At 47.5% G+C, this 25701-nt stretch overlaps 2 protein-coding genes across 5 annotated transcripts in view; one reads left to right on the top strand and one right to left on the bottom strand.

Annotated features, from left to right (window-relative positions):
- The window catches only part of IFT172 (intraflagellar transport 172), a 43243-nt gene extending 19615 nt beyond the window's left edge, over positions 1-23628 (top strand). Inside the window, exons 17-48 of the mRNA XM_038006717.2 lie at positions 3954-4090; positions 4318-4425; positions 6624-6708; positions 7012-7104; positions 7975-8052; positions 8294-8542; positions 8719-8797; positions 9010-9130; positions 9317-9461; positions 9991-10080; positions 10644-10741; positions 10892-11027; positions 11113-11229; positions 12218-12360; positions 13896-13989; positions 14138-14202; positions 14394-14574; positions 14818-14927; positions 15046-15175; positions 18513-18611; positions 18809-18918; positions 19047-19110; positions 19229-19315; positions 19578-19694; positions 20348-20458; positions 20651-20770; positions 21660-21755; positions 22027-22086; positions 22172-22270; positions 22560-22713; positions 22904-22995; positions 23482-23628. Of these exons, the coding sequence (XP_037862645.1) occupies positions 3954-4090; positions 4318-4425; positions 6624-6708; positions 7012-7104; positions 7975-8052; positions 8294-8542; positions 8719-8797; positions 9010-9130; positions 9317-9461; positions 9991-10080; positions 10644-10741; positions 10892-11027; positions 11113-11229; positions 12218-12360; positions 13896-13989; positions 14138-14202; positions 14394-14574; positions 14818-14927; positions 15046-15175; positions 18513-18611; positions 18809-18918; positions 19047-19110; positions 19229-19315; positions 19578-19694; positions 20348-20458; positions 20651-20770; positions 21660-21755; positions 22027-22086; positions 22172-22270; positions 22560-22713; positions 22904-22995; positions 23482-23571 (3558 nt within the window). The 3' untranslated portion in view covers positions 23572-23628. The remainder of the gene's footprint in view (positions 1-3953; positions 4091-4317; positions 4426-6623; positions 6709-7011; positions 7105-7974; positions 8053-8293; positions 8543-8718; positions 8798-9009; positions 9131-9316; positions 9462-9990; positions 10081-10643; positions 10742-10891; positions 11028-11112; positions 11230-12217; positions 12361-13895; positions 13990-14137; positions 14203-14393; positions 14575-14817; positions 14928-15045; positions 15176-18512; positions 18612-18808; positions 18919-19046; positions 19111-19228; positions 19316-19577; positions 19695-20347; positions 20459-20650; positions 20771-21659; positions 21756-22026; positions 22087-22171; positions 22271-22559; positions 22714-22903; positions 22996-23481) is intronic.
- On the bottom strand, positions 15207-25689 carry KRTCAP3 (keratinocyte associated protein 3). Of its 4 annotated transcripts, none has more exons than XM_007971118.3 (7): positions 25555-25689; positions 25232-25416; positions 25093-25152; positions 24719-24925; positions 24473-24607; positions 23944-24056; positions 23706-23818 (listed from the first exon to the last, which is right to left on the bottom strand). In XM_007971118.3, exons 1-6 carry the CDS (start codon positions 25580-25582, stop codon positions 23949-23951), a joined length of 723 nt encoding a protein of 240 aa, XP_007969309.1. In that variant the 5' UTR covers positions 25583-25689; the 3' UTR covers positions 23706-23818; positions 23944-23948. The 4 variants fall into 4 exon arrangements, with proteins under 4 accessions (XP_072878981.1, XP_037862646.1, XP_007969309.1 ...); XM_007971119.3 differs by having other exon boundaries at positions 23706-23815; XM_073022880.1 differs by lacking the exons at positions 23706-23818; positions 23944-24056 and adding an exon at positions 15207-15313.
- Positions 25690-25701: the final 12 nt, after the last annotated feature.

The following is a 25701-nucleotide window of genomic DNA, read 5'->3' as shown; positions in this document are numbered from 1 at the left end:
TCTAACCACCCCCTCCCCTGCAAACAATACAAGGACTTTAAAAGACTTTAACTTTCATCTCCTCCCCTTTGTCATTTTTGTCCAGTATTTTAGTTCTAATCTTATTTTGTCCCCCAAAGATAGGCATGATTATTTTATTTTATTTGAGACAGAGTCTCTCTGTCACCCAGGCTGGGGTGCAGTGGCGCGATCTTGGCTCACTGCAACCTCCGTCTCCTGGGTTCAAGAGAGTCCTCTGCGTCAGCCTCCCAGGTAGCTGGGATTACAGGAACCCATCATCACGCCCAGCTAATTTTTGTACTTTTAGTAGAGATGAGGTTTTGCCATGTTGGCCAGGCTGGTCTCGAACTCCTGACCTTAGGTGATCCACCCACCTTGGCCTCCCAAAGTGCTGGGATTACAGGCATGAGCCACCACGCCCTGCCTGATTATTTTATCAGACAGGATTCATTTAGATTTACCATCAAAGTACCAGTTCCTTTGTTTACCTTTTCTTGCAATGCCAGTCTTCTCTCTGGAATGACTTTTCTTCTTCCTGAAGAATATTATTTAGAAGTTTTTTTGTTTCTGTTTCTTTGTTTTTTGAGACAGGGTCTCACTCTGTTGCCCAGGCTAGAGTGCAGTGGCATGATCTTGGCTCATTGCAACCTCCACCTCCCAAGTTCAAGTGATTCTCCCACCTCAGCCTCCCGAGTAGCTGGGATTACAGGCATGTGCCACCTCGCCCAGCTAATTTTTATACTTTTAGTAGAGATGGGTTTCACCATGTTGGCCAGGCTGGTCTCAAACTCCTGACCTCAAGTGATCTGCCTCCGTCAGGCTCCCAAAGTGCTGGGTTTACAGACATGAGCCACTGTGCCCAGCCTTATTTAGAAATTTCTTTAGTGAAAAATGATAAATTTTCAATTTTTCATTATCTGAACATGTTTCTGTTTAGCCTTTGTTCTGAAAAGATGCTTGGACTCAGAACCCAGTTCCAGATTGACAGTTAATTTTTCTTAATTTATAAATGTTGTCTCATTGATTGACTTCTATTGCTGTTCTGAAAAATTTATCAGCAGCCATTTCTGTACAGGTGATCTGTCTTTTCTCTTTGGTTTCTTTTTTTTTTTTTTCCTTTTTTTTTTTGAGACGGAGTCTTGCTGTGTTGCCCAGGCTAGAGTGCAGTGGTGCAATCTGTCGCCCACGCTGGTATGCAGTGGTGTGATCTTGGCTCACTGCAAGGTCCGCCTCCCACGTTCATGCCATTCTCCTGCCTCAGCCTCCCGAGTAGCTGGGACTACAGGTGCCTGCCACCATGCCTGGCTAATTTTTTGTATTTTTAATAGAGATGGGGTTTCACCGTGTTAGCCAGGATGGTCTCGATCTCCTGACCTCGTGATCTGCCTGCCTCGGCCTCATAAAGTGCTGGGATTACAGGCATGATCCACTGTGCCTGGCCTCTCTTTGGTTTCTTTTAAAGTCTTCTTTTTTAGGGCTGGGTACAGTGGCTCACGCCTGTAATCCTAGCACTTTGGGAGGCTGAGATAGGCAGATCACTTGAGGCCAGGAGTTCAAGGCCAGCCTGGCCAATGTGACAAAACCCCATCTCTACTAAAAAGAGTAAAAATTAGCCGGTCATGGTGGCGCTTTCCTGTAATCCTGCCTACTTGAGAGGCGAGGCATGAGAATCGCTTGAACCTGGGAGGCAAAGGTTGCAGTGAACCGAGGTTGTACCACTGCTCTCTAGCCTGAACGACAGAGTGAGACTCTGTCTCAGAAAAAAAAAAAAATCTTCTCTTTTTCTTAGGTGTTTTGAAGTTTCACTACAATGTGTCTAGATTTTTTTTTTTTTTTTTTTTTTTTTTTTTTGAGACGGAGTCTTTCTCTGTCACCCAGGCTGGAGTGCAGTGGCACGATCTTGGTTTAATGCAACCTCTACCTCCCGGATTCAAGCGATTCTCCTGCCTCAACCTCCTAAGTAGCTGGGACTATAGGCGCGTGCCACCACACCTGGCTAATTTTTTGTATTTTTAGTAGAGATGGAGTTTCACCGTGTTGGCCAGGGTGGTCTCAGTCTCCTGACCTTGTGATCCGCCTGCCTTAGCCTCCCAAAGTGCTGGGATTATAAGCATGAGCCACTGCACCCAGCCATAAATTTTTAAAATTTATCCTGCTTAGTATAGATCGTGTTTCTTATATTTATGAATACACGTATTTTCATCACTCTTGGAAGTTTCTTAGTTATTATCTCTTCGAACATTGCTTCTCCTCAGCTATTCTCTAGTCTCTTCATCAGAACTCTAGTTAGGCAAATGTTAGATTTCTTGTTTTGCATTTTTAATTTATCTTTCATAGTTTCTTTCTTCCTGCTCCATGCTCCATGCCCAGGTTTTTTGTTTTGTTTTGTTTTGTTTTGTTTTAATTTTCTGTAAAGACAAGTTCTCATTGTGTTTCCCAGGCTGGTCTCAAACTCCTGGTCTCAAGCAATCCTCCCGCCTCAGCCTCCAAAAGTGCTGGGATTACAGGCATGAGCCACTGCATCTGGCCTCTGGATAATTTCTTTAGATCTGTTTCGATTCATTAGTTTGCTAATCTGCTACTAATCATTGTCTAATCTGCTATTTAAACTGTACATTGATGTGCAGCACACCAACATGGCACAAGTATACATATGTAACAAACCTGCACGTTATGCACATGTACCCTACAACTTAAAGTATAATAATAATAAATAAATTAAAAATAAATAAATAAATAAACTGTACATTGAGGTTTTTACTTCAAACATTAAATATTTCTTTAAGTTTTATTTGATTATTTCTCCAGTCTGCCTGGTCATATTGATAATTTCTTGTTCCTTGTTTAATTTTTCATTTCATCTTTTAAGGTATTTAGGTGCTTCATAAATAATCATTTTATATTCCATAACTGGGCTTAAAAACAAAAACAAAACAAAGCAAAACAAAAAACAGGGTCTCACTTTGTCACCCAGGCTGTGCGGCGGCATGATCATGGCTCGCTGCGTGCGCAAACTCCCAGGCTCAAGTGATCCTCTCACCTTAGCCTCCTGAATAGCTGGGACTACGGGCACATGCAACCACACCCAGATATTTTAATGTCTGAAATTCTTGAAGGTCTAAAACTGTTGTTTGTAGTTATTATTTACTGTTTCATAGTGGTTGGTTTCCTGGGGTTTTTTTTTTTTTTTTTTTTATTGTGAGCTCATGTTGCTTTGAATGTATTCTTTTGGAATCCTGAGGGCCTAAAATGGATACGTTTTCCTCCAGTGATGATTTGGTCATGTTTCTGCAGGAATCAGGCATATTAATGATCTGTAACCATTTATTTTGTTCCCTTTACTAAAGAGTGGATCCCAGGTTTAATTAAGGATTTTCAAATTCAGCCTCCCCATCCTGTTGGGGGGCCTGAGGTTTATTCTCCTGACACTGCATTTGCTTTCAAGACAACTGTACCTTCTCCGTTTGCTCACTTCCCTTTTTTTCTTGCTCAGGATTTTAGCTTATTGACCTTTTTCTTTCTGTCTGTCTTTTTTTGAGAGAGAAGGGTAGGATATGGATAGGGAATTCTTCAAGTAAGTGAAGCAATGCATTAAAAGTGATTTCTTCAAGTAAGCCCAAGCAATGCATTAAAAAGTATGTTCCAGGTTCAAGTCATATTTTAACGAGTGAATCCTTAAGAATATCTACTCTCATGGTACTGCTGGAAGCAGAAGTGAATGCCACACTTTGTACCTCCAGGAGTTGGCGCTGTCATAGTTAGGAGTATACTTTAACCCAAGGATATTGCTATAAATGAAGTATTTTTTTATGCTTGAGAGAAACTAAAATGTTAGGAAAATCAGGGCCGCTGTGACTCTCTTGACCACTGATTGGGTTGGATGAGGGTGGGTCTTTTCTACAATTGATTCAGTGGAAACTAATCTGAAATTGGGGTGGGGTGAACTTTTACAGGGTGATGTTATAGGTCTGGAGCGGGGCGGGGGAAAGACCGAGGTGATGGTGATGGAAGGTGTGACTACTGTTGCCTACACACTGGATGAGGGCCTCATCGAGTTTGGAACAGCCATTGATGATGGCAACTACATCCGGTGAGAGGCTGGCCAATAACCTGGGAGGTGGTGGGAGAGTCTGGTTCTGAGAGGGGAGGACCTGGGGTGGGGTGTAAAACTGGCCAGCACTGATAAGGATCCAGTGATCCTGGGAGGCGATGAGACAAAGATGGCTCTTCTCCCTCCCCTTGCCCCATCACCAGTATTCTGCTGTATCTTCCTAGCCCATTCCTTATTCATTATGCTTTGCTTCCTTCCCTTTCCAGGGCAACAGCCTTCTTAGAGACTCTGGAAATGACCCCAGAAACAGAGGCAATGTGGAAAACCTTGAGTAAACTGGCACTAGAGGCAAGGCAACTACACATTGCGGAGAGGTGAGCTAGACGTGTAGAACAGAGGTGCCAGGTAGCTAGGAGGGATGACCACATGAGTATTTTCCCTGTGGGCTGCTCCAATCCAGTGTTAAGGTACTCCCTGCCTTCCCACTGCCAGCAAATAACATAGAGCCCTTCTGCAGTACAATATTCCGAACACTCTCCCATCCTAGATTATAAGAGTATGCCTTGACTGGGTGTGGTGGCTCACGCCTGTAATCCCAGCACTTTGGGAGGCCAAGGCGGGCAGATCACAAGGTCAGGAGTTTGAGACCAGCCTGGCAACATGGTGAAACCCCATCTCTACTAAAAATACAAAAATTAGCCAGGCGTATTGGCGGGCGCCTGTAATCCAAGCTACTGAGGAAGCTGAGGCAGGAGAATTGCTTGAACCCAGGAGGCAGAGGTTGCAGTTTGCTGAGATGGCGCCACTGCACTCCAGCCTGGGTGACAGAGCAAGACTCCGTCTCAAAAAAAGAGTATGTCTTGGCTGGGCACAGTGGCTCATGCCTATAATCCTAGCACTTTGGGAGGGTGAGGCAGGCAGATCACTTAAAGCCAGGAGTTTGAGAGCAGCCTGGCCAACATGGCGAAACCCCAGCTCTACTAAAAATACAAAAATTAGCCGGGCATGGTGGTGCACACCTGTGGTCCCAGCTATTCAGGAGGCTGAGGCACAGGAATCACTTGAACCCGGGAGGCAAAGGTTGCAGTGAGCTGAGATCATGCAGCTGCACTCCAGCCTGGCTGACAAGCGAGACCGTATCTCGAAAAAAGAAAAAGTGAAAAAACAAGAGTATGTCTTTTATTATTTTTACTGCCCCTTCTTGTAACTAGGTTCCCCTTAACATTTTTTTACTATTCTTACCCTTCAATCCATGCATATATGTATAATCGAGGTTTGGTATAGGAGTGTAGTTCACAGGACAAACTTGGGACTCCAGACTCCTTTAGTTCAAATCTTGGTTCTAATTACCAACTTGTATAACCATAGAGAGGTTATTTGACCTTCCCAAACCTTGGCTTCTTGATTTTCTCCATGTAGACTAGGATAATAATAGTATTTGCCTCATATGATGATAAAGAAGATGGTAAGGATATTGGTAGTGAAAGAGTGATGAGAGAATCTGTGCAAAGTGCTCAATAAATGTCATCTGCTGCTATTTTGGCTAGGAATCATCCTTGATCCCATTTTGTCCACACTTCCCACGTGTAGATTATCAGCAAGTCCTAACGATTCTGTTTTCAGAACACATCCTGATGTCTCCATCCTCGTGCAGACCACTGCCATCTCCCACCTGCAGTATTGCACAGCCTCTTAGTCTCACTGATACTATTTCTTGTACCCCTACCATCTATTCATCCCAGAGCAGCTGAGGTCATTTTTTAAACATAGATTGTGTCATCTTCACGACTGGAACCTTCCGTTAGCTTACTGTTTTACTTACTATAAAACCCAAACTCCTTGTATGGCCTTACCCCTGAAGTTTTTTGACCTCTGCTTCTTTCTCATGCCAGTCTCCTACTTGGCCATTAGTCTCCAGCCACACTGGCATCCTTCTGGCTCTGTGAGCGTGCCAAGCTCACACCTGCTATAGGCCTTTACACTAGCTGTTCCCTCTCCAGGAATGACTTTTCCCCATCCTGCCATGACTGGCTTTTTCTTGTATTCAGGTCTCAGCTCAAATGTCAATTCATCAGAGAGACCTTCTCCAACTACCAAGTTAAGTGGCCCCTTCAGTCACTATCACAGGGGTGTCCAATCTTTTGACTTCCCTGAGCCACATCGGAAGAATTATTATCTTGGGGCCACACATAAAATATACTAACACTAATGATAGCTGATGGGCTTAAAAAAAAAAAATCACAAAAAAATCTCATAATATTTTAAGAAAGTTTATGAATTTGTGTTGGGCCACATTCAAAGCCATCTTGGGCCATGGGTTGAACAAGTTTGATCTATAATATTACATTATTTTATTTTTTATTATCTCCAATTTTACTAATTATTTGTCTCCACCAGAATGGAAGTTCTCAGAGAGCAAAGCCCTCATCTTCCTTAGTCTCTGTATGTCTCCAGTGACAAGCACATTGCCTGGCACATCATAGATGCACATCAATTTGTATTTGCTGAACCAATGAATTAATGATGATTCTATAATAATATTACTATCAATGTCATTGCTTCCATGCCATAGGTGCTTTTCTGCTTTGGGCCAAGTAGCAAAAGCTCGATTCCTGCATGAGACCAATGAGATTGCAGATCAAGTGTCCCGGGAATATGCAAGTATTATGCTCCTGATTCATTCTGTCTGTCTCCCAAGCTGATTTCTCTTAGTATTCAGCCCCATGATTTCTAGCTTTCCAGCCATCCCTAGTTTCCTTTACCCTGCCCACCCTACCTCTACCCTCAAGTCAGACCATTTCAGAATTGCTTTTGCTAAACCTCAAACCTTTAAGCTCCATGAAGTGTTTTACCTTCCCAAGTCTTTTGTTTTCTCCATCCTTCTGGCCTTCCAAATTCAGCCCTCACAGACAGAACAGCAGCACCTACAGAAAAACCAGAACCTCCTTTTTCCCCCACAGGGCGGAGAAGGAACAGACTTTTATCAGGTCCGAGCACGTCTAGCCATGCTGGAAAAGAACTACAAACTGGCCGAAATGATCTTTTTGGAACAGGTAATAGGTAAAGATAGACAGGTTGGAAGAGGGGATACGAGGGAAAAAGAAGGAAAAGGGGATGCAAACTCAAGGGAGGAAAGCATGCTGGTAAGCTAGGCTTCCAAAGGTTTGGTGAAAACTTTCGAAGAGGTTTATATAGTTAATTTCACCCCTTCCTTAACTTCCTCCTCTTGTGTTAGTCCTTACTTTTCTAGACAAACTTCCTTCTTTGGCCTTTTGATTACTACTTTCTTTCATATGCAGTCTACTACCTCCCCTCTAGTCCAGAGCCTGTCTTTGCAGTTCTTGTGCATAGGGGTAGATCCAGGTTTTGTGGGCCGGAAGCTTATACAATTTGAGGAGCTCTCTTTAAGAACAGTTGCCTTAGGCCGGGTGTGATGGCTCACGCCAGTAATCCCAGCGCTTTGGGAGGCTGAGGCAGGTGGATCACATGAGGTCATGAGTTCAAGACCAGCCTGGCCAACATAGCGAAACCCCATCTCTACTAAAAATACAAAAAATTAGCCAGGCATGGTGGTGCATGCGTATAATCCCAGCTACTTGGGAGGCTGAGGCGGAAGAATCGCTTGAGCCAAGGAAGCGGAGGTTGCAGTGAGCCAAGATCGCACCACTGCACTTCAGCCTCAGCAACAGAGTGAGACTCCATCTCAAAAAAAAGAACAGTTGCCTTGGAAAGGGCCTATGCAAATAAGGAGGCCTGAAGCTTAAGCTTCTTTTAGTTTCCCAATATTTCTGCTGGTATAGTAGTTAAAAGGTAAGGCTTTTGGTCCTCATGTGCTGGCATCATAGCCAGGCTGAGGAGAGCTTGCTGCTTTCTGATCCTCATATCTTTCTGGCATCCCTCTCCGCTCTGCCTGTTTCCCCTAGAACGCTGTGGAGGAGGCCATGGGCATGTACCAGGAGCTACACCGTTGGGATGAGTGTATCGCTGTGGCTGAAGCCAAGGTACCTGTTTTGTCTTCTCCACAGTTGTTGAGAATTTGGTTCTGCCAATTTCAAAAACCTTCTTTTGTCAAGGAGGCCATAGAAACCAGAACAGGGTTGGGGCTTGGACTTGACATGGTGAGGAGTTAGGATACTACTGACCCAGGAGCATTCCCCTTGTTATAGAGGGATTGGAGAAGCATGGGAGGCAGAAGAGTAAGAAGGGGGATGTGACTTCTAGTTCTCCTCTGTGTGTGTCCAGGGGCACCCAGCCCTAGAGAAGCTACGCCGTAGTTACTACCAGTGGCTTATGGACACACAGCAGGAGGAGCGAGCAGGTGAACTACAGGAGAGCCAAGGGGATGGGCTAGCAGCCATCAGCCTCTACCTCAAAGCTGGGCTCCCTGCCAAAGCTGCTCGGCTGGTGCTGACCCGAGAGGAACTGCTAGCCAACACAGAGCTGGTAGAACACATCACTGCAGCCCTTATCCAGGGGGAACTCTACGAAAGGGTATGCTGGCTTCCTTTTCCTAGCCCTTATGTCCAGGAGCTCAGGACCCTTCCCTCACCCAGAGGAGTCTTGGGGTGCAGAGTACTGCCTGACTGCTGGTGTTCCCTTGTTTTTGGAGCTAATACTTAGTTCTTTGTGTTGTAGGGGTATCATAGTAATGTGCTATGTGTTAACAGGCAGGTGATCTCTTTGAGAAGATTCACAATCCACAGAAGGCCCTGGAGTGCTACCGTAAAGGCAACGCATTCATGAAAGGTACTAGCCACCTATGAGCCATCCTTTACTGTTGTGGACTCTTGCCCCTCTGATTCCCCGGCACCCCTTGGTGTGTGTGTTCAGGTTGCCTGGCTCCAGTTCTCCATTCCTCCCCTTCTTACCCATTCTCCATGCTTCATCTCCCTGTCTTACCTTTTTCCTGAGGCCCGTCCCTGGAAATCTGGGCTGAGCACCTTTTCTCTCCCTGGCAGCGGTAGAGCTGGCTCGATTGGCCTTCCCAGTGGAGGTGGTGAAACTAGAGGAGGCATGGGGGGACCACCTGGTGCAGCAGAAGCAGCTTGATGCAGCCATTAATCACTACATCGAAGCCAGGTATGGGAGTATGGGGATGTAAAGGAGATTTAGGTGTGAAGTGAGGGGCAGTGGAGCAAGTAAGGACACCAAGGCTTAAAAGAAGATATCTCAAAATGTAGGTTGATGTGTGCTTAAGGGGTCCTTTTACCTCCATTCATCTTCATCTTTCATCCTACATATTTATATCTTTCTCAACTTTGCCAGGTGCTCCATTAAGGCAATTGAGGCCGCCCTGGGTGCCCGCCAGTGGAAGAAGGCAATTTATATATTAGATCTACAGGACCGGAACACTGCGTCCAAATACTATCCTCTCGTGGCCCAACACTATGCATCCCTGCAGGAGTATGAGGTGAGGAAGAGTCCCTTTTCGCAGCATGAGGCGATGCAGTAGAGGATAACAATGAGAGAACCCAAAACAGGAAGTGGAGGCAAGCTCACCAGATCCTTCTTTCTGGGCCCCAAACAGCATCACAACCTTGAATGGGAAGAGAACAGTTTACTTTCCCAATTTCATTCCAGTGTGACACGGATACCTCCCTTCACCCCAGATACATAAAGTGAGTCTCTAGCTCTGTCCCAGCCAGCATGAGTGATTCTTCATGAATAACGCTAACATAGTTACAATATAAAATTGCTTTACATTGCAGAAATGTGAGGCCCTTTTGAATTCCACTGTATTGTCCTCATACTGCTTGGGGCTGGTCTTTCTTTTTAAATGGTAGAATATACGAGACACCCATACTCATCGTTTCTTCTCTATCATTACAAGGTCGTATTGCAGGCTCTCCACCATCTCAGCCGAGGTTTGTTCTTTCCTCGTTCAAGCTGCTTTAAGTCTGTTGCTCTGACCTTTTGTATCTACCTCCCATCAACTACAGATTGCTGAGGAGCTCTATACTAAGGGAGACCGGACAAAAGATGCTATAGACATGTACACCCAGGCTGGCCGTTGGGAACAAGCCCACAAGGTAGGGATGAGTGGAGTTCATGGTAAGAGAACTCTGCCTTAGTGGAAGTGTGGCCTCATTCCTCGGTCTCTGTTTCTCCTCTTCGCTTGACTCCCTGAAAGCTGACAAAGAGTACCAAAAAAAAGTCTGAGCCCCTTTGATCCCTAGCCATAGGGAAAGGAAGGGATGAAGAGAGGCCCTTGTTTCCAGACCTATCAATCATTCTGAAGGAGCAGATGGGCTTGGGAGCTGGGGAATCTGAACTACCACTCCTGACGCCTCTGGTCACATTGATGTCTTTGTTCTCACCCCTACACTTCAGAGCCCAGTGGTTACAGTGGTAATGGGAGTGTATGCCCCAGCACAAGGCATCACAGACCCTCCCACCTTAGCGGAATACAGTTCTTCCTCTGCTTCTTATGGACTTGGAATTCCCCGACCTCACTAGTGACCTCAGGAGTGGCAATAACCAAACTCCTGTGATTGCTGGGAGAGTTCAGAGCTTCTGAACAAGCAGGTTTCCTTGAAGCCCTGCTTCCCTGGGGAATTGGACCTGAGGCTGCCCTGCCTCTGTGCCTCCACAGCTGGCGATGAAATGCATGAGACCAGAAGATGTATCAGTGTTATACATCACTCAGGCCCAGGAAATGGAGAAGCAGGGCAAGTACCGTGAGGCTGAAAGGTGAGCCGTGGCCTCAGAGGAGGTGTAGTGGGAGATGAGATTTCAAGGCTGGGAGGAGGGATGGGGCCTGAGGATGTGTACCTTCTGCCCAGAAGGCAGTGACAGCAGGGATCGGGTCTAGGAGGCCCCAGATGTATCTCCCTTCCCCAGGCTATATGTGACAGTAGAAGAGCCTGATCTCGCCATCACCATGTACAAAAAGCACAAGTTGTATGATGACATGATCCGCCTGGTAGGGAAGCACCATCCAGATCTCCTCAGTGACACACACCTACATCTGGGCAAGGTGAGCCCTTCTCCTGGCTCTACCTATCTCTTCCCCAACCAGGCTCCATCTCCCCATCTCTCCATCCTGACTCACATTCCTGCAGGAGCTGGAGGCTGAAGGCCGACTACAGGAGGCCGAGTACCACTACCTCGAGGCCCAGGAATGGAAGGCAACAGTGAACATGTACCGGGCCAATGGGCTTTGGGAAGAGGCCTACCGGGTAAGGAGTTCAGGCCATGCTGAGAGATACATCCATCCTTCTTTCCCACATTTTTTCCCTTTTTTTTCAGAAAGGGTCTCACTCTGTCACCCAGGCTGGAGTGCAGTGGTGCAATTATGGCTCACTGCAGCCTTGACCTCCTGGGCTTAAGCAATCGATCCTCCCACCTCAACATCCTGAGTAGCTGGGACTACAGGTGTGCACCACCACAGCTGGCTAATTTTTTAATTTTTTTGTAGAGACAGGTTTTCACCATGTTGCCCAAGCTGGTCTTGAACTCCTGGGCTCAAGTGATCCACCTGCCTTGGCCTCCCAAAGTGTTGGGATTACAGCTATGAGCTACCATGCCCAGCCCTTCTTTTCCACTTTAAGTGACTAATTCACAATTGGTCAGCGCATCTTTGAAAATGTAGTGAAGATCAGAGTCTCTCTTGCCAGAACCATGTCCACATCTGTATACAGAAAATTTCACTTACAATTTTAAGGGTCTGTGGACCAGGTGAAGCCTATCCTTGGACCCTAAGTACTTCAACCTAAGTTAAGAAACCCTGAAATTTAGCCCTTTTCCTGTTAACTTTTTATTTTATTTCATTTTTTGAGACAGAGTCTTGCTGTGTCACCCAGGCTGAAGTGTGGTGGCACAGTCTTGGCTTACTGCAACCTCCACCTCTTGGGTTCAAGCAATTTTTCTGCCTCAGCCTCCCGAGTAGCTGGGATTACAGGCAGTCACCACCGTGCCCAGCTAATTTTTGTATTTTTAGTAGAGATGGGGTTTCACTATGTTGGCCAGGCTGGTCTCGAACTCCTGACCTCAAGTGATCCTCCTGCCTCGGCCTCCAAAAATGCTGGGATTATAGGTATGAGCCATCACGCCCAGCCTCTTCCTCTTCAATTTAGAACAGTTATTGGATCCTTGTCAAAGCCGAGGTCAGAGATAAGAAGGGAGTAGCTCTGAATTGAAGGATTATTGAGTGACTTTGCTTTATAGGTGGCCAGGACTCAAGGAGGGGCTAATGCCCACAAACACGTGGCCTATCTGTGGGCAAAGAGCCTGGGAGGAGAGGCTGCAGTTAGACTGCTTAACAAGCTGGGACTCCTGGAAGCTGCTGTTGACCACGCTGCGGACAATTGGTGAGGCCCCAGGCTTTCTCTCCATGGGCCCCATCGCAGGCAGAGCCACTATCTAGAGAAAGAAAATTGATGTATAACTGAAAGATCCTTGGAAGGACATGATAGAGTGGCATGAATAAATTAACTGCTCCTATTCCCTAGGGACTCAGAACAGTGTTTAACCTTTGGCTGTTCTAAGAAGGGTGGAGAGGAAACAGATTGTAAAGCTAGGACTGCAGACTGCACTAAACCAATAACTTAATCCTGGGTGATGGAAGTGTGATTCTGTCAAATGCAGAGTGAACTTTTTTTTTTTTTTTTGGAGACAGAGTCTCACTCTGTTGCCAGGCTGGAGTGCAGTGGCATGATATTGGCTCACTGCAACCTCCACCTCCTGGTTCAAATGATTCTCCTGCCTCAGCCTCCCAAGTAGCTGGGACTACAGGCACGTGCCACCACGCTCAGCTAATTTTTGTATTTTTAGTAGGGATGGGGTTTCACCATGTTTGCCAGGATGGTCTTGATCTCTTGACCTAGTGGTCCGCCCACCTTGGCCTCCCAAATTGCTGGGATTACAGGCGTGAGCCACTGCACCCAGCTGAACTTTTCTTTTTTTTGGAAGCACCAGAGTCCATGAGGCATTTTATTTGTAAATATGTATTACATCTCTAGAAAAAGAATCACAGGATTTTCCCTCGTATGTGTTGTCTTGCTTCTTCATGGTCCATGATGCCAGCTGAGGTTGTCAGTACAATAAAACCAAACTGGCAGGATGGGAGCAGATTATTCTGCCATTTTTGTAGATCTCTGAGTTGCACGTCAAATCTGGGGCTGATCACTGTACACTTGTTTAGCCTGCCTGTGAGGTTCACAGCAGTTTTCCTAGCTGTGATCATTAATGATTTCAAAATCACCAATTTACGATACTTCAGCATCACAATTAGAAACCAGACGATGACTTTGGAGCACAGCCTAATAAGGACCTGGCATTTACCTCTCTTTCCGGCATTGTTGATGCTCTTGAGCGCATCAGCCAGGACATTCATGCACACCATTGTGGCGGCACAGAAAGATAGCCAAAAGAGCAAAGTGAACTTTTCTTAAGCTACTGGTATCAATGCCAATCATGGAGTCTGATGCTGAGGGTGGTCTTGCTCATATTTTGGAGAGACTATATTTCTGCTAATGTAGCTGGAGCTCAGGAGGAGGTGGTGAGCACCAGGAGTCCTCCTAGCCCTGTCAGCGTAGGGCTGCGAGGCTCACTCCTTCCTTACCCTTTGCAGGCCCAAACTCCTTCCTCAGGAGCAGCTGGCCTCAGGGAAGGCATAGGCTTTTCCAGACATCTCTTGATCCACACTGACAGTGACGTGGTCTTCACAGGGCTGCCTGCCTGTCTTCCTTTTTATCTCTCTATGCTCTTCTGTCACTTCATATCCGTTATCCTTAAATCTGTCACTTTTTCTCCCCTCAACTCTGTCCTTTCTGGTTTGTCTTGTCTTGTTCCTTTTTTGAATGGAAGCATGAAGTAAGAAAACCTTATCTGCACTTTGTTTCAGCTCCTTTGAATTTGCGTTTGAACTCTCTCGGCTGGCCCTCAAGCACAAAACCCCCGAGGTTCATCTCAAATATGCTATGTTCCTAGAGGATGAGGTATGGGTGTGACTTGGACCCTGACCGCAGAGCCCTCTTACTCCATCCCCTAGTGCACTGCTCCTGGGTGTGCATACCCCCAGGCTCATGCCTGCCTGTGATGCCAGTCTCCTTCTCACCATGCACGGCTGCCTTGCTCTCCCTGTAGGGGAAATTCGAAGAGGCTGAAGCTGAATTCATCAGAGCTGGTAAACCCAAGGAAGCAGTCCTCATGTGAGTTACCCCATACATTCCTTAATCCTGTTTCCCCAGTCACAGTCCCAGGATCTTTCATGATTATCTTGACCTTCACTCAAACCTAGAACAAATCAGTGTTACACCCCTCAGTGACATGGCTGTTTGTCTCCCACTACTGGGGCCTCAGTCCTATACTCAGTCTCTCCTCTGTCCCCATCCGGAGGCAGGTTTGTCCATAACCAGGATTGGGAGGCAGCTCAGCGTGTGGCTGAGGCCCACGACCCTGACAGTGTCGCCGAGGTGCTTGTGGGACAGGCCCGGGGGGCCTTGGAGGAGAAGGACTTTCAGAAAGCAGAAGGGCTGCTGCTCCGGGCCCAGAGACCAGGCCTGGCCCTCAATTATTATAAGGTGGGGCACTGGATGCAGGGCCATGAGGGGAGGGGAAGAGGTTCTGAGAGCCCACAGAGAGCCACACTGACCCCTGGTATGAAGAAAGATCAGGGAGGTTAGTATTGGGGAGTGGGAAAGACAGGAAAGAGGAAGGAGAAGAGAGGTCCAAGGACCCAGGAGTCTGTGGGCCAGAGCACCTGTGTGGCAGTGGGAAGCTGTCATGCCTGCCTCTGCCCTCTTGATACCTGGAAATCTGAGCAGGAGGCTGGATTATGGAGTGACGCTCTGCGGATCTGCAAGGACTATGTGCCCAGCCAGCTGGAGGCTCTGCAGGAAGAGTATGAGCGGGAAGCTACTAAGAAGGGGGCCAGGTATGAGGCTAGAGGTCCAGGCAGCATTGGCAGGGCTGGGAGGGTCATGAGGCATGCACAGGATAGAGCACGCTGCTCCCCACCCCCATGCCAAGTTGCAGCGTTCTCATCTCCACAGGGGTGTGGAGGGACTCGTGGAACAAGCTCGACACTGGGAGCAGGCTGGAGAGTACAGCCGTGCTGTGGACTGCTACCTCAAAGTGCGAGACTCTGGGAACAGCGGACTGGCGGAGAAGTGCTGGATGAAGGTGAGGGCAGCAGGCCCTTTCTGGTGTTCCTTCTCCCTAGGCCTCTATTCACACTCAGCTCCACTTCTCACATCTGCAGCTCTTTCCTCTTGTGTCTTTTTCTTTTCAGTCAGGTAGCAGGAATCTGTGGAGTGCCTGCTGGATGATAGAGCCAGAACCTCTGAAGGCTGTAAAAGCAGATATAAGACAGACCCTGACAGCCAAAAGTTAGGGGAGTTAGACCAACACATGGCTCAATTAATATCATATCTGAGTAAAGACTGAAGTGCATGATTTAAAGTAGAGTTCAGAGAACAGTGAGATCTCTGTGGGCTAGAGGGGTCAGGAAGCCTCTGTGAAGAAGGAGGGAGGACTTAGACAGGAGCTAGAAGGGCAACTCCATGCACAGGAACTGGCCAGACAGGGAACATGAAAAAAGCATGGGCTCCATCTCCCCCACCCAACATTTCCTGAAAAGAAGCCTCCAGCAAATTAAGCCAGGCCAGTATGTGTCACAAATAATAAGACATACTGTATTGGAGAAACCAGCAGGATATATACAGTCATATGCTATATAACAACGTTTTGGTCAACAGTAGACCACATGGGTGGGTGTGGTGACTCACGCCTATAATTGTAGCACTTTGGAAGCCGAGGTGGGTGGATCACTTGAGATGATCCCACGCCTGGCCTTAGATAGGTTTCAGTATACAAATACTTACCATTGTGTTATGGTTGCCTACAGTAGTCAGTACAGAAGTGTGCTGTACAGGTTTGTAGCCTAGGAGCAATAAGTTCTACGCAACCTCTACCTTGATGTATAGTAGACTATACCATCTAGGTTTGTGCTGTGATGTTTACATAATGATGAAATCCCCTAAGGACATATTTCTCAGAACATACCCATCATTAGACAATGCATGACTATAGGTATATGTGTGTACGTGTACATAAAGAGATTTATTAAAAGGAAGTGGCTCATGCAGTTATGAAGATAGACAAGGCCCAAGATCTGCAGGTGAACTGGCAAACTGAAAACCCAGGAGAACTGATGGTGTAGTTCCTGTTTGAAGGCCAGCAAGCTTGAGTCCCAGGAAGAGCTGATGTTTCAGTTCAAATCTGAAGGCAGGAAGAAGCCAGTGTCCCTGTTTAAAGGCAGTCAAACAGGAAGAATTCTCTCTAACTTGGGAAGGAGCCAGCCTTTATGTTCTGTTCACGCCTTGAAATGATCAGATGAGGTCTATCTACAGTAGAGAGGGCAATTTGCTTTACTCAGTCTACCAATTTAAATGTTAACCTCATCCAAAAACACTTACAGAAACACCCAGAATAATGTCTCACCAAATACCTGGATACCGTGTAGCCCAGTAAAATTGATACATAAAGTTAACAGTGGCATATATATATAATTATATTTTAATATCTTTAAAATTGGGATGCACATATAGTTTTTTTTATACTTTAAGTTCTAGGGTACATGTACACAACATGCAGGTTTGTTACATATGTATACATGTGCCATGTTGGTGGATGCACGTATAGTTTAAGTGCACCTTAGATACAGTGAAATCTGGTGGGTGGGGGTCATGAAGAGGGTGAAATTGACTGGCCGTCTAAATGACATGTTCGTATGGTGATGGCCCTGCAAAATTTCCCTTAGGTTTTTGAGTTTTTGTTTGTTTGTTTGTTTGTTTGTTGAGACGGAGTCTTGCTCTGTCGCCCAGGCTGTAGTGCAATGGTGTGATCTCAGCTTACTGCAAGCTCCGCCTCCCGGGTTCACGCCATACTCCTGCCACAGCCTCCTGAGTAGCTGGGACTACAGGCACCCGCCACCACACCCAGCTGATTTTGTTGTATTTTTTTTAGTAGAGACGGGGTTTCACTGTGTTAGCCAGGATGGTCTCAATCTCCTGACCTCGTGATCCACCCTTCTCGGCCTCCCAAAGTGCTGGAATTACAGGCGTGAGCCACCGCGCCCGGCCTTTTGAGGTCTTTAATTGAATAACCCCTAGAAGTTAGAGGGAGAGAAGTAGAAAGAGGGGCTGATGATTGGTTTTGAGGTTCTAGCAGATTTTAATTGGCAGTATTGAGTATCTGATATGTGTAACTTGGGAGCACGGCATGACTGTACCTTCTTCATATTAGTCAGAAGATGGCTTCCTGATGCGGACAGGGCAGATTAAGCTTTGAAGGGCTTAGCAGTAAGAAAGGGAGGCAAGAACAGGTGAGGGAAAGACCAGAGGGGATTAGCATAAACTACAGCTAAATTGGATTGTGTGGAAATTGAAATCTGGTGAAGATGTCAGCGTCATAATGGAAACAGTATGATCTCATAGAACACTTGGTTTTGTAGAATTTCTGAGTTTTAAGTGTTGAAAGGTATCATCAAGATCATCTATTCCAGCACTGGCACTAGAAATATAATGCAGGCCACAAATGTAAGCCATACATGTCATTTAAATTTTCTAGTAGCCACGTTTAAAAAGAGTAAAAAGAAACGTGAAAATAATTGTAATATATTTTGTTTAACACAGTATATCTAAAATACCACCATTTCGTCTGGGCACAGTGGTTCATGCCTGTAATCCCAGAACTTTGGGAGGCCAAGGCGGGCAGATCACTTGAGGTCAGGAGTTTGAGACCAGCCTGGCCAACATGGTGAAACCCCGTCTCTACCAAAAATACAAAACTTACCTGGGCATGGTGGCAGGGGGCGGGGCCTGTAATCCGAGCTACTCAGGAGGCTGAGGCAAGAGAATTGCTTGAACCTGGGAGGCAGAGGTTGCAGTGAGCTGAGATTATGCCACTTCACTCCAGCCTGGGTGACATAGCAAGACTCTGTCTCAAAAAAATTAAATAAATACTACCATTTCAACATGTACTCACACACATTATTTAGATGTTTTCCATTCTTTTTTTATACTAAGTCTTCAAAATCCAGTGTGTATGAATGAAGAAACCAAAGCTCATAAAAGCCCAACACAAATAGTTACAGAATGCCCTGGACTCCTCATTTTAGGAGTCCTTTCTCTGTACTCTGCTACAAAGATTTTACTTATGACAAAGACCTTGAAAATGATTTTGTCAAAGGTGGAAGGTTCAAACGCAGTGACCTCAGGCAGCACAGGAAGTGTCTGAAAGAGTTAATGAACTGAGAGGAAAGATAGGTCCACTGATGGCTAATTAAAGGATTTAATGGACCGTGGGTCAGGCTCTGCCCAGGAGAGTACAAGGTTGAAGGAGAGAGTAAGAGAAAAAGTTGGCATCTGGAGGAGAAAAATGTATGAAATGGATCAGGCTGAGGACTCAGCGGTATTTGTCTCTCCTACCCATTTCCATCTTCTCTTCAACCACTCAGGCAGCCGAACTCTCCATCAAGTTTCTGCCTCCTCAACGTAATATGGAGGTCGTTCTGGCTGTAGGACCCCAGCTGATTGGAATTGGAAAGCACAGTGCAGTAAGCAGGGTGATGGGATGGAACAGAAATAGATTTCACAGAGATGGGTGCAAGGGTGACATCTGCACCCAGGAAGGTGTATGAAGTGGGCCTCCTGGTGGGCAAGGCTTGCAGTCCTGGGGAAACAGATGGGAGAGCTCACAGCAGGAAGACTGGGAGCGAGGAGAAAGTCTCCATGCTGATTTCCCGTTGTGCAGGCTGCAGAGCTGTATCTGAATCTGGACCTTGTCAAGGAAGCAATTGATGCTTTCATCGAGGGTGAGGAGTGGAACAAGGCTAAGCGTGTAGCTAAGGAGTTAGATCCCAGGTAAGCTTGTAACCCCTTCTTACCGGGAAATTCTCTTTTACTTCCTTTTGTAAAGACTGGGAGAAAGTCTTATGGGGAGGGTTGGTATTCTGGAATATGAAGATGAAGCTCTCTGAACATCTTCACAGGTACGAAGACTATGTGGACCAGCATTATAAAGAGTTCCTCAAGAACCAGGGCAAAGTGGACTCGGTGAGACTTGCAGAATTAGCAGGAGGCAGAATGCAGGGAGAGACTCACAAAATTCTCTCCCTCTTCTTTCCCTCATGTCATCTTTTTTCTCTTGTAACTCTGTCTTCCATTGACCCAGCTGGTGGGTGTGGATGTGATAGCTGCTTTGGACCTGTATGTGGAGCAGGGCCAGTGGGACAAGTGCATTGAAACAGCTACCAAGCAGGTACTGCTGTCTTCCCATTCCCAGTTTTCCTTTACATTTTCCCTTGATTCCCCACCTGCTTCAAAGCTGCATCTCTCCTACCTCCACAAGAACCCAAAGCCCAAAGATTTCTAATGGGCATCAGATAAGCTCAATCTGAAACTGGGGTCAGAGGTTTGCATACGCCCTTTGTCTCCTCAACAAATACATGGCCTCAAGTCACCTCACTGCTTGGTCTTGCTGATCCCAACTTCACGCATGCTTTTCCTCCACCCCTGTACAGAACTACAAGATTCTGCACAAGTACGTGGCTTTGTATGCAACTCACTTGATCCGGGAGGGTAACTCTGCCCAGTCATTGGCCCTATATGTACAGCACGGAGCCCCTGCTAACCCACAGGTACCAGCCTTCTCCTTGGATTGAATGTTTCCACAAGGAAACTCTTTTTGCTTCTAGAACCACCTATTTTCTCAGGAACTATCTTCTCAGAGGGTTCTATCCTTAGAGAACATCATGCCCAGAGCCCCCAATGCATCTCCAGAAAGGTACAGCCTCTCTGGAGGCTGTGTATTTGCTAAGAGCAAGGGGAGAAGTTTGCAGAAACTTTCAACTTCTGTTTGAAGAAACACCCATGGAGCTCCCCATGCTGTTAGCAAATACACAGGCACCTGTTTTTCAGAGCTGAATCCTGCACATACCTCTAGGGCCTTTACTGACTTCCTCCAGAGAATGAACACTGCTGCCTGATTGAGAGTCACAGCCCATTAATGTTGTGACTCTGCATTTACATTTGTACAGTTGCCCACACTCACACAGCACCAGCTAAGAAAGTTTCTTCCTCTTTTCATCAAAAATAATCAGCACTTAAAAATAATTCATTTCATTAAAAATAATCAGCACTTAATAATCTGCCACTGTCTCCCAGCTCTTGCACACACACACATACCCATTTCTACACACAGAGCCTGTTTCTCCTCCCTTTGGCCCCACTCCCACTGACTTTCTCTTCTAGCTGTGCCCTTCTCAGATGCCCTTCTCCCCTCTACCTCTAGAACTTCAATATCTACAAAAGGATCTTCACTGACATGGTGAGCTCTCCTGGAACCAACTGTGCCGAGGCCTATCATAGCTGGGCTGATCTTCGAGATGTCCTCTTCAACCTGGTGAGGAAGTTGGGTTGACAGGAGTGAAGGGGCTGCTCTGTCTGTCCTTGTCCTCATCTCTTCTTTCATGCACATAAACCTTTATTCTCAGATGTATTTTACCTTCCTCTGCCAGGTGGCCATCAGAGACCACTCTATGGCCCTGGCACTCCTCTGATCCCTGAGCCAGGCTGTGCTGTCTCCCTCCTCTAGTGTGAAAACCTGGTGAAGTCCAGTGAGGCAAACTCTCCAGCCCACGAGGAGTTCAAGACGATGCTGCTGATTGCTCATTACTATGCCACGCGCTCTGCGGCCCAGAGTGTCAAACAGCTGGTGAGATGTAGGAGGGCAGAGGAGCACTCAGTCAGAAGGGCTCATCTGCAAATGTATAAAACTGAATTGATTCACATTCTGGATTCTTCAGCTTGGGCTCTTGAATCTCCCCACCTCTCTTTCAGCTTCTCTTCTGTCTAAACAAATCTTTAGCCCTTGCTGAGGTTTTCTTCTTCTGACCTTCTTAGGGCTCTGTGCCCACACAGCCTCAGCCTCATTATGTTTAAACATCCAAATCCCCATGATTTATTTATTCACCTCTTATAATGTACACATATTTTGGGCTTATTTGTGATTGTTCACTGTATATTTATTTAATGTATTTGGACAATAGAATTCTACAAGTGGAAAGAACCTTAGAAATAATCTAGGTGGCTGGGCACGGTGGCTCACCCCTGTAATCCCAGCACTTTGGGAGGCCGAGGCGGGTGGATCACTTGTGGCCAGGAGTTCGAGACCAGCCTGGCCAACGTGGTGAAACCCCATCTCTACTAAAAATATAAAAATTAGCCAGGTGTGCTAGTGTGCGCTTGTAGTCCTAGCTACTCAGGAGGCTGAGGCACGAGAATTGCTTGAATCCGGGAGGCAGAGGTTGCAATGAGCTGAGATGGCACCACTGCACTCCAGCCTGGGTGACAGAGTGAGACACTGTCCTAAAAAAAAAAAAAAAAAAAAAAAGAATGGAACTTAGGCCCAGGTCTGTTGTTCAGAGAAAATAAAAAAGAAAAGGAAAAAAAAAAAAACAAACCTAAGACCAGAACAGCTTGAGATCCAGAGCAGCTTAATAATAATTGTTGTTTTTCAGTTCTGTGGCTGCCTTACAGGATCATTGGTCTGGTAGCTCAGTCACTTTAGTGCCATATTCATAATGCTTTGACTTTAATCCCAGGAAACTGTGGCTGCCAGACTTTCTGTTTCACTCTTGCGTCACACCCAGCTACTACCTGTAGACAAAGCCTTCTATGAAGCAGGCATTGCTGCCAAGGTGAGCTGGGACAAGGAAGGGTGGGGCAGATGGGAGGAAGTCAAAAGTTGGAAAATAGAATATCCTTTCTGCTCTGGTAGAGGAAAGCTGAGTGTAGGGCTGATGTTATGGAGGATGTGGTCCTCCTATGTCTTCCTGGATTTTTCTCCCTGGATCCCAGAGAAGTAGCATTCAAGCCCAGCTTGTTCACTCCCATTTGCATCTGGATCCCAGAGAAGTAGCATTCAAGCCCAGCTTGTTCACTCCCATTTGCAACTCTTCTCTGCTGCAGGCAGTTGGCTGGGAGAACATGGCATTCATCTTCCTCAATCGCTTTTTGGACCTGACCGACGTGCGTAGGGAAGCTGTGCCCCGAGGGTGGGGGTTTTTGCTGGTCGCAAGCTGTGCCTAGCTCATGGTTGCCCACTCTACTGCAGGCAATCGAGGAGGGGACTCTGGATGGCCTTGACCACTCTGATTTTCAGGATACAGACATTCCCTTTGAGGTGCCACTCCCAGCCAAGCAGCATGTACCGGTAAGGGCACAGGGTTGGAAAATGGGAAGGCCTCACCAGTGTAAGTGCCTTGAGGAGGGAGAACATCTTTGTGCTGCCATCTTTGGAAGGACCTCAGCCCTCACTACTCTTTCACTGAAAGTAGAAGCAAAGTAGAAAGAAAAAGCTGTGACTATATCCCCCAATCCAAGGAGGATTTGTGGCTGAAAGCTGGTATACAGGATGAGGGCTTAGCAAACCCCCTCTTCACCCATCTACCCCAACTTGCCCTGCCCTGTGTGAAGCTACCACTCCCTCTTGTCCTTTCCAGGAGGCTGAGAGAGAAGAGGTTCGAGACTGGGTGCTTACAGTCTCCATGGACCAGCGGCTGGAGCAGGTTCTGCCTCTGGATGAGCGTGGTGCCTACGAGGCCTCTCTAGTGGCAGCAAGCACTGGGGTTCAAGCCCTGCCCTGCCTTATTACAGGTATAGAAGCCTACAGCACCCCAGATCCTGTGGTGGGTGGAAAGCAGCAGGATCAATAAACTTAATTTTACTAGGATTCAGTAAAGGGTACAAAAGACAGGACCATGCTTTCTACCCCCAGGCTGCTCCTCATTTTTCAGTCCTCAATCTCTCTCAAACCCCAGTTCACCATTTTTTTCTTCCTCCACAGGATACCCCATTCTGAGGAACAAAATTGAATTTAAGCGGCCAGGGAAGGCTGCTAACAAGGACAACTGGAATAAATTCCTTATGGCCATCAAGGTTAGAGAGGGGGACTTGAAGAATGAAAGCAGAGAGGGCAGCACTAAAAAAGAAAAAAAAACAAGTCCAGGCGTGGTGGCTCACACTTGTAATCCCAGCACTTTAGGAGGCCAAGGCAGGCAGATCACCTGAGGTCAGGAGTTTGAGCACCCTGGCCAACATGGTTACAAACCTCGTCTCTACTAAAAATACAAAAATTAGCTGGGCGTGGTGGCATGCACCTATAATCCCAGCTACTCAGGAGGCTGAGGCAGGAGAATCACTTAAACCCAGGAGGTGGAGGTTGCAGTGAGCTGAGATCGTGCCACTGCACTCCAGCCTGGATGACAAAGCAAGACTCCATCTCAAAACAAACAACCCACATACACACTAGAAAGGTGGGTGGGATTGCAGGAAGGCAGGTGCAGACCCTGAAGCCTGCGATGGAGCTGATTTTCTATTTCCAGCATTAACAAGTTCCTCTCATGTTCTTCCATTTGCTTACAGACCTCCCACAGCCCAGTGTGCCAGGACGTGCTGAAATTCATCAGTCAGTGGTGTGGAGGGCTCCCCAGCACCAGCTTTTCCTTTCAGTAGTTGGTAGAGCTGAGGAAGAGTTAGGGCCTCTCCCTCATTAAAATTTTATAAATAACTGAGACCACTGTATTCTTTGATCAAAGTCACTCCCAACATCACACAGTGCCTTTTCCCCAAAAGGAATCATAATCAAGTAGAAGAAAAGAGAAGTTACTTTATTACAATTTATTATCTCATCCCGAGGCCAGGGCCCCTTGCTTAGTGGGAAAAAAACACCCTTTAGGACTGAGTCTTGGAACAGCACCTGCTGGACAGAGGGGAGAACCAACCCAGGTCAGAGGGGGAAAGCAGCATGGCAAGACCTAGACCCAGTTCTAAGAGCACTTCCCTGCCCCCACTCTTACCCAGGCCACCACCTTCAAGGCCCATTACCTGTCCTAAACCCAACTTCTCTGTGATGCCTGGATTTCCTGACTTTGATCCAGTAGCTGCTCATTTTCCTGCCTTTTATGTTTAGGAGATTCAAGCTCTATCATTTCCTCTAGCTGCAGAAAAAGGTGGAGTTAGACACCCTTGCCCTGAATGATAGGTCAGCATCATTTTTTTTTTTTTTTGAGATGGAGCCTGGCTCTGTTGCCCAGGCTGGAGTGCAGTGGCACGATCTTGGCTCACTGCAACCTCCACCTCCCGGGTTCAAGCGATTCTCCTGCCTCAGCCTTCCAAATAGCTGGGATTACAGGTGCCCGCCACCCCACCTGACTAATTTTTTGTATTTTTAGTAGAGATGAGGTTTCACCACGTTGGCCAGGCTGGTCTCAAACTCCTGACCTCAAGTGATCTGCCTGCCTCAGGCTCCCAAAGTGCTGGGATTACAGGTGTGAGCCACTGCACCTGGCCAGTCAGCATCTTTTCAACACAGCCAATCTCTGTGGAATAAACCCTTCCTGTTCACCTTCCTTACCTGCCCCTGAAGTCCCTCCTTCCTGCAGGGCCCAACTCCACGTAGAGTGAGTGCAGCCACACAGCAGTAACCAGATAGAGCAGCCTCCCCTGCAGACATGAGCAAAGAAGGGATCCAGAGAGCCAAGGCTGTATCCTGAAAAGCAAGGATGGGGAGGAGGGAGTAGGGCAAGTGCAGCAAAGAAGGGAAATTAAAAGGGCAGGACCAAGGCTTTGTAGACCACAAGAAGGAAGAGAATGTGCTCACATAGATTCTTGTGGGGTCAAAGGGGCAGTCGGTATGTCCCGGCCCCTCATCCAGTGGTACCAGAGGATCCAGCAGTCCTGGGTGGCAGTCAGCAATAAGGCGGCGGCCACCGTTGGCCACAGTGAGTGACACAGCAAGGAGGAGGCCCAGAGAGCAGGCAGCGGACAAGAGCAGGTTCACCAGAGCTAGTACCAGCAGGGCCCAGTGCTGGCAGGGACAGATCAGGGTGAGCAGCCTGGGCCTGGCTAACTCCCAGTGACTAGACACCCAGTTTCTCTATTTGAGGCTCCTCCAATCTATTGACAGACCAATCTCAGCCCCCATTTCCCTGACTCAAGCCTACTCGTTAAAAGCTCCAGGAAGTCCCTTCTCACCAGTGGAGGGCGAAGAAGGTTCCTGGACGCCAGGAGAGCCACAAGTCCCACGGAAACGCTCTGTGGAAGACACAAAGCCTTTGGCTTGCTGGGCTCTCCGGGCGCCCGGCCCCCACCCCGGGCCGCCTGCCGCGCTCACCAGCAGCCCCGAGCCGACGGAGATGACATTGGCCGTGGTGTACTCTGGCGTGACAGCGCCGCGGGGATTGGCCACGTGCCGCAGGACAGTGCCGTGCAGCACGGCCCCCAGCAGCAGGTTCACGTGGCCCACCAGGATCAGCGCGAGGCCCACGCGCATCAGCCGCCGGGGCCCCCGGGCGGCGTCTGCAAAGCACGGGTGAGGGCAGGGTTGAGTCGGGCGGGGTGGGGAGAGATGGCTCCTGGCGGGTTAACCGCGGGCAGTAGGACGGGCCAAGGGTGGCCCCAAGGTTAGGAGACGAGACGCCAGGTCCCGGAAGTTACCGAAAGCGCAGAGACTGCAGCGCCTCATCCCGTCCGCCGCGCCGGCCGCTGGGCCGCTCTACCTGGGCCCAGCCCCGCCCCAACCTGGGCCCCGCCTCCGTCCCGGGTTCCCCTCCCACCTGGGCCCCGCCTCCGCCCCGGGCCCGC

The sequence above is a fragment of the Chlorocebus sabaeus genome, chromosome 14, assembly GCF_047675955.1.
Source record: "Chlorocebus sabaeus isolate Y175 chromosome 14, mChlSab1.0.hap1, whole genome shotgun sequence".
Lineage (NCBI taxonomy): Eukaryota > Metazoa > Chordata > Mammalia > Primates > Cercopithecidae > Chlorocebus > Chlorocebus sabaeus.
Note: the sequence above shows the minus strand (reverse complement) of the source record. Positions and strands in the feature narration are given on the sequence as shown.

Excerpts from the sequence above, each read along its gene's own strand:
- KRTCAP3 (XM_007971118.3), bottom strand. The coding sequence starts at position 25,582 with ATGAGGCGCTGCAGTCTCTGCGCTTTCG. Across the intron at positions 25,153-25,231 it reads CCGTCGGCTCGGGGCTGCTG|AGCGTTTCCGTGGGACTTGT; the intron begins GTGAGCGCGGCA and ends TGTCTTCCACAG. Across the intron at positions 24,057-24,472 it reads AGGAGGGACTTCAGGGGCAG|CTAGAGGAAATGATAGAGCT; the intron begins GTAAGGAAGGTG and ends CTTTTTCTGCAG.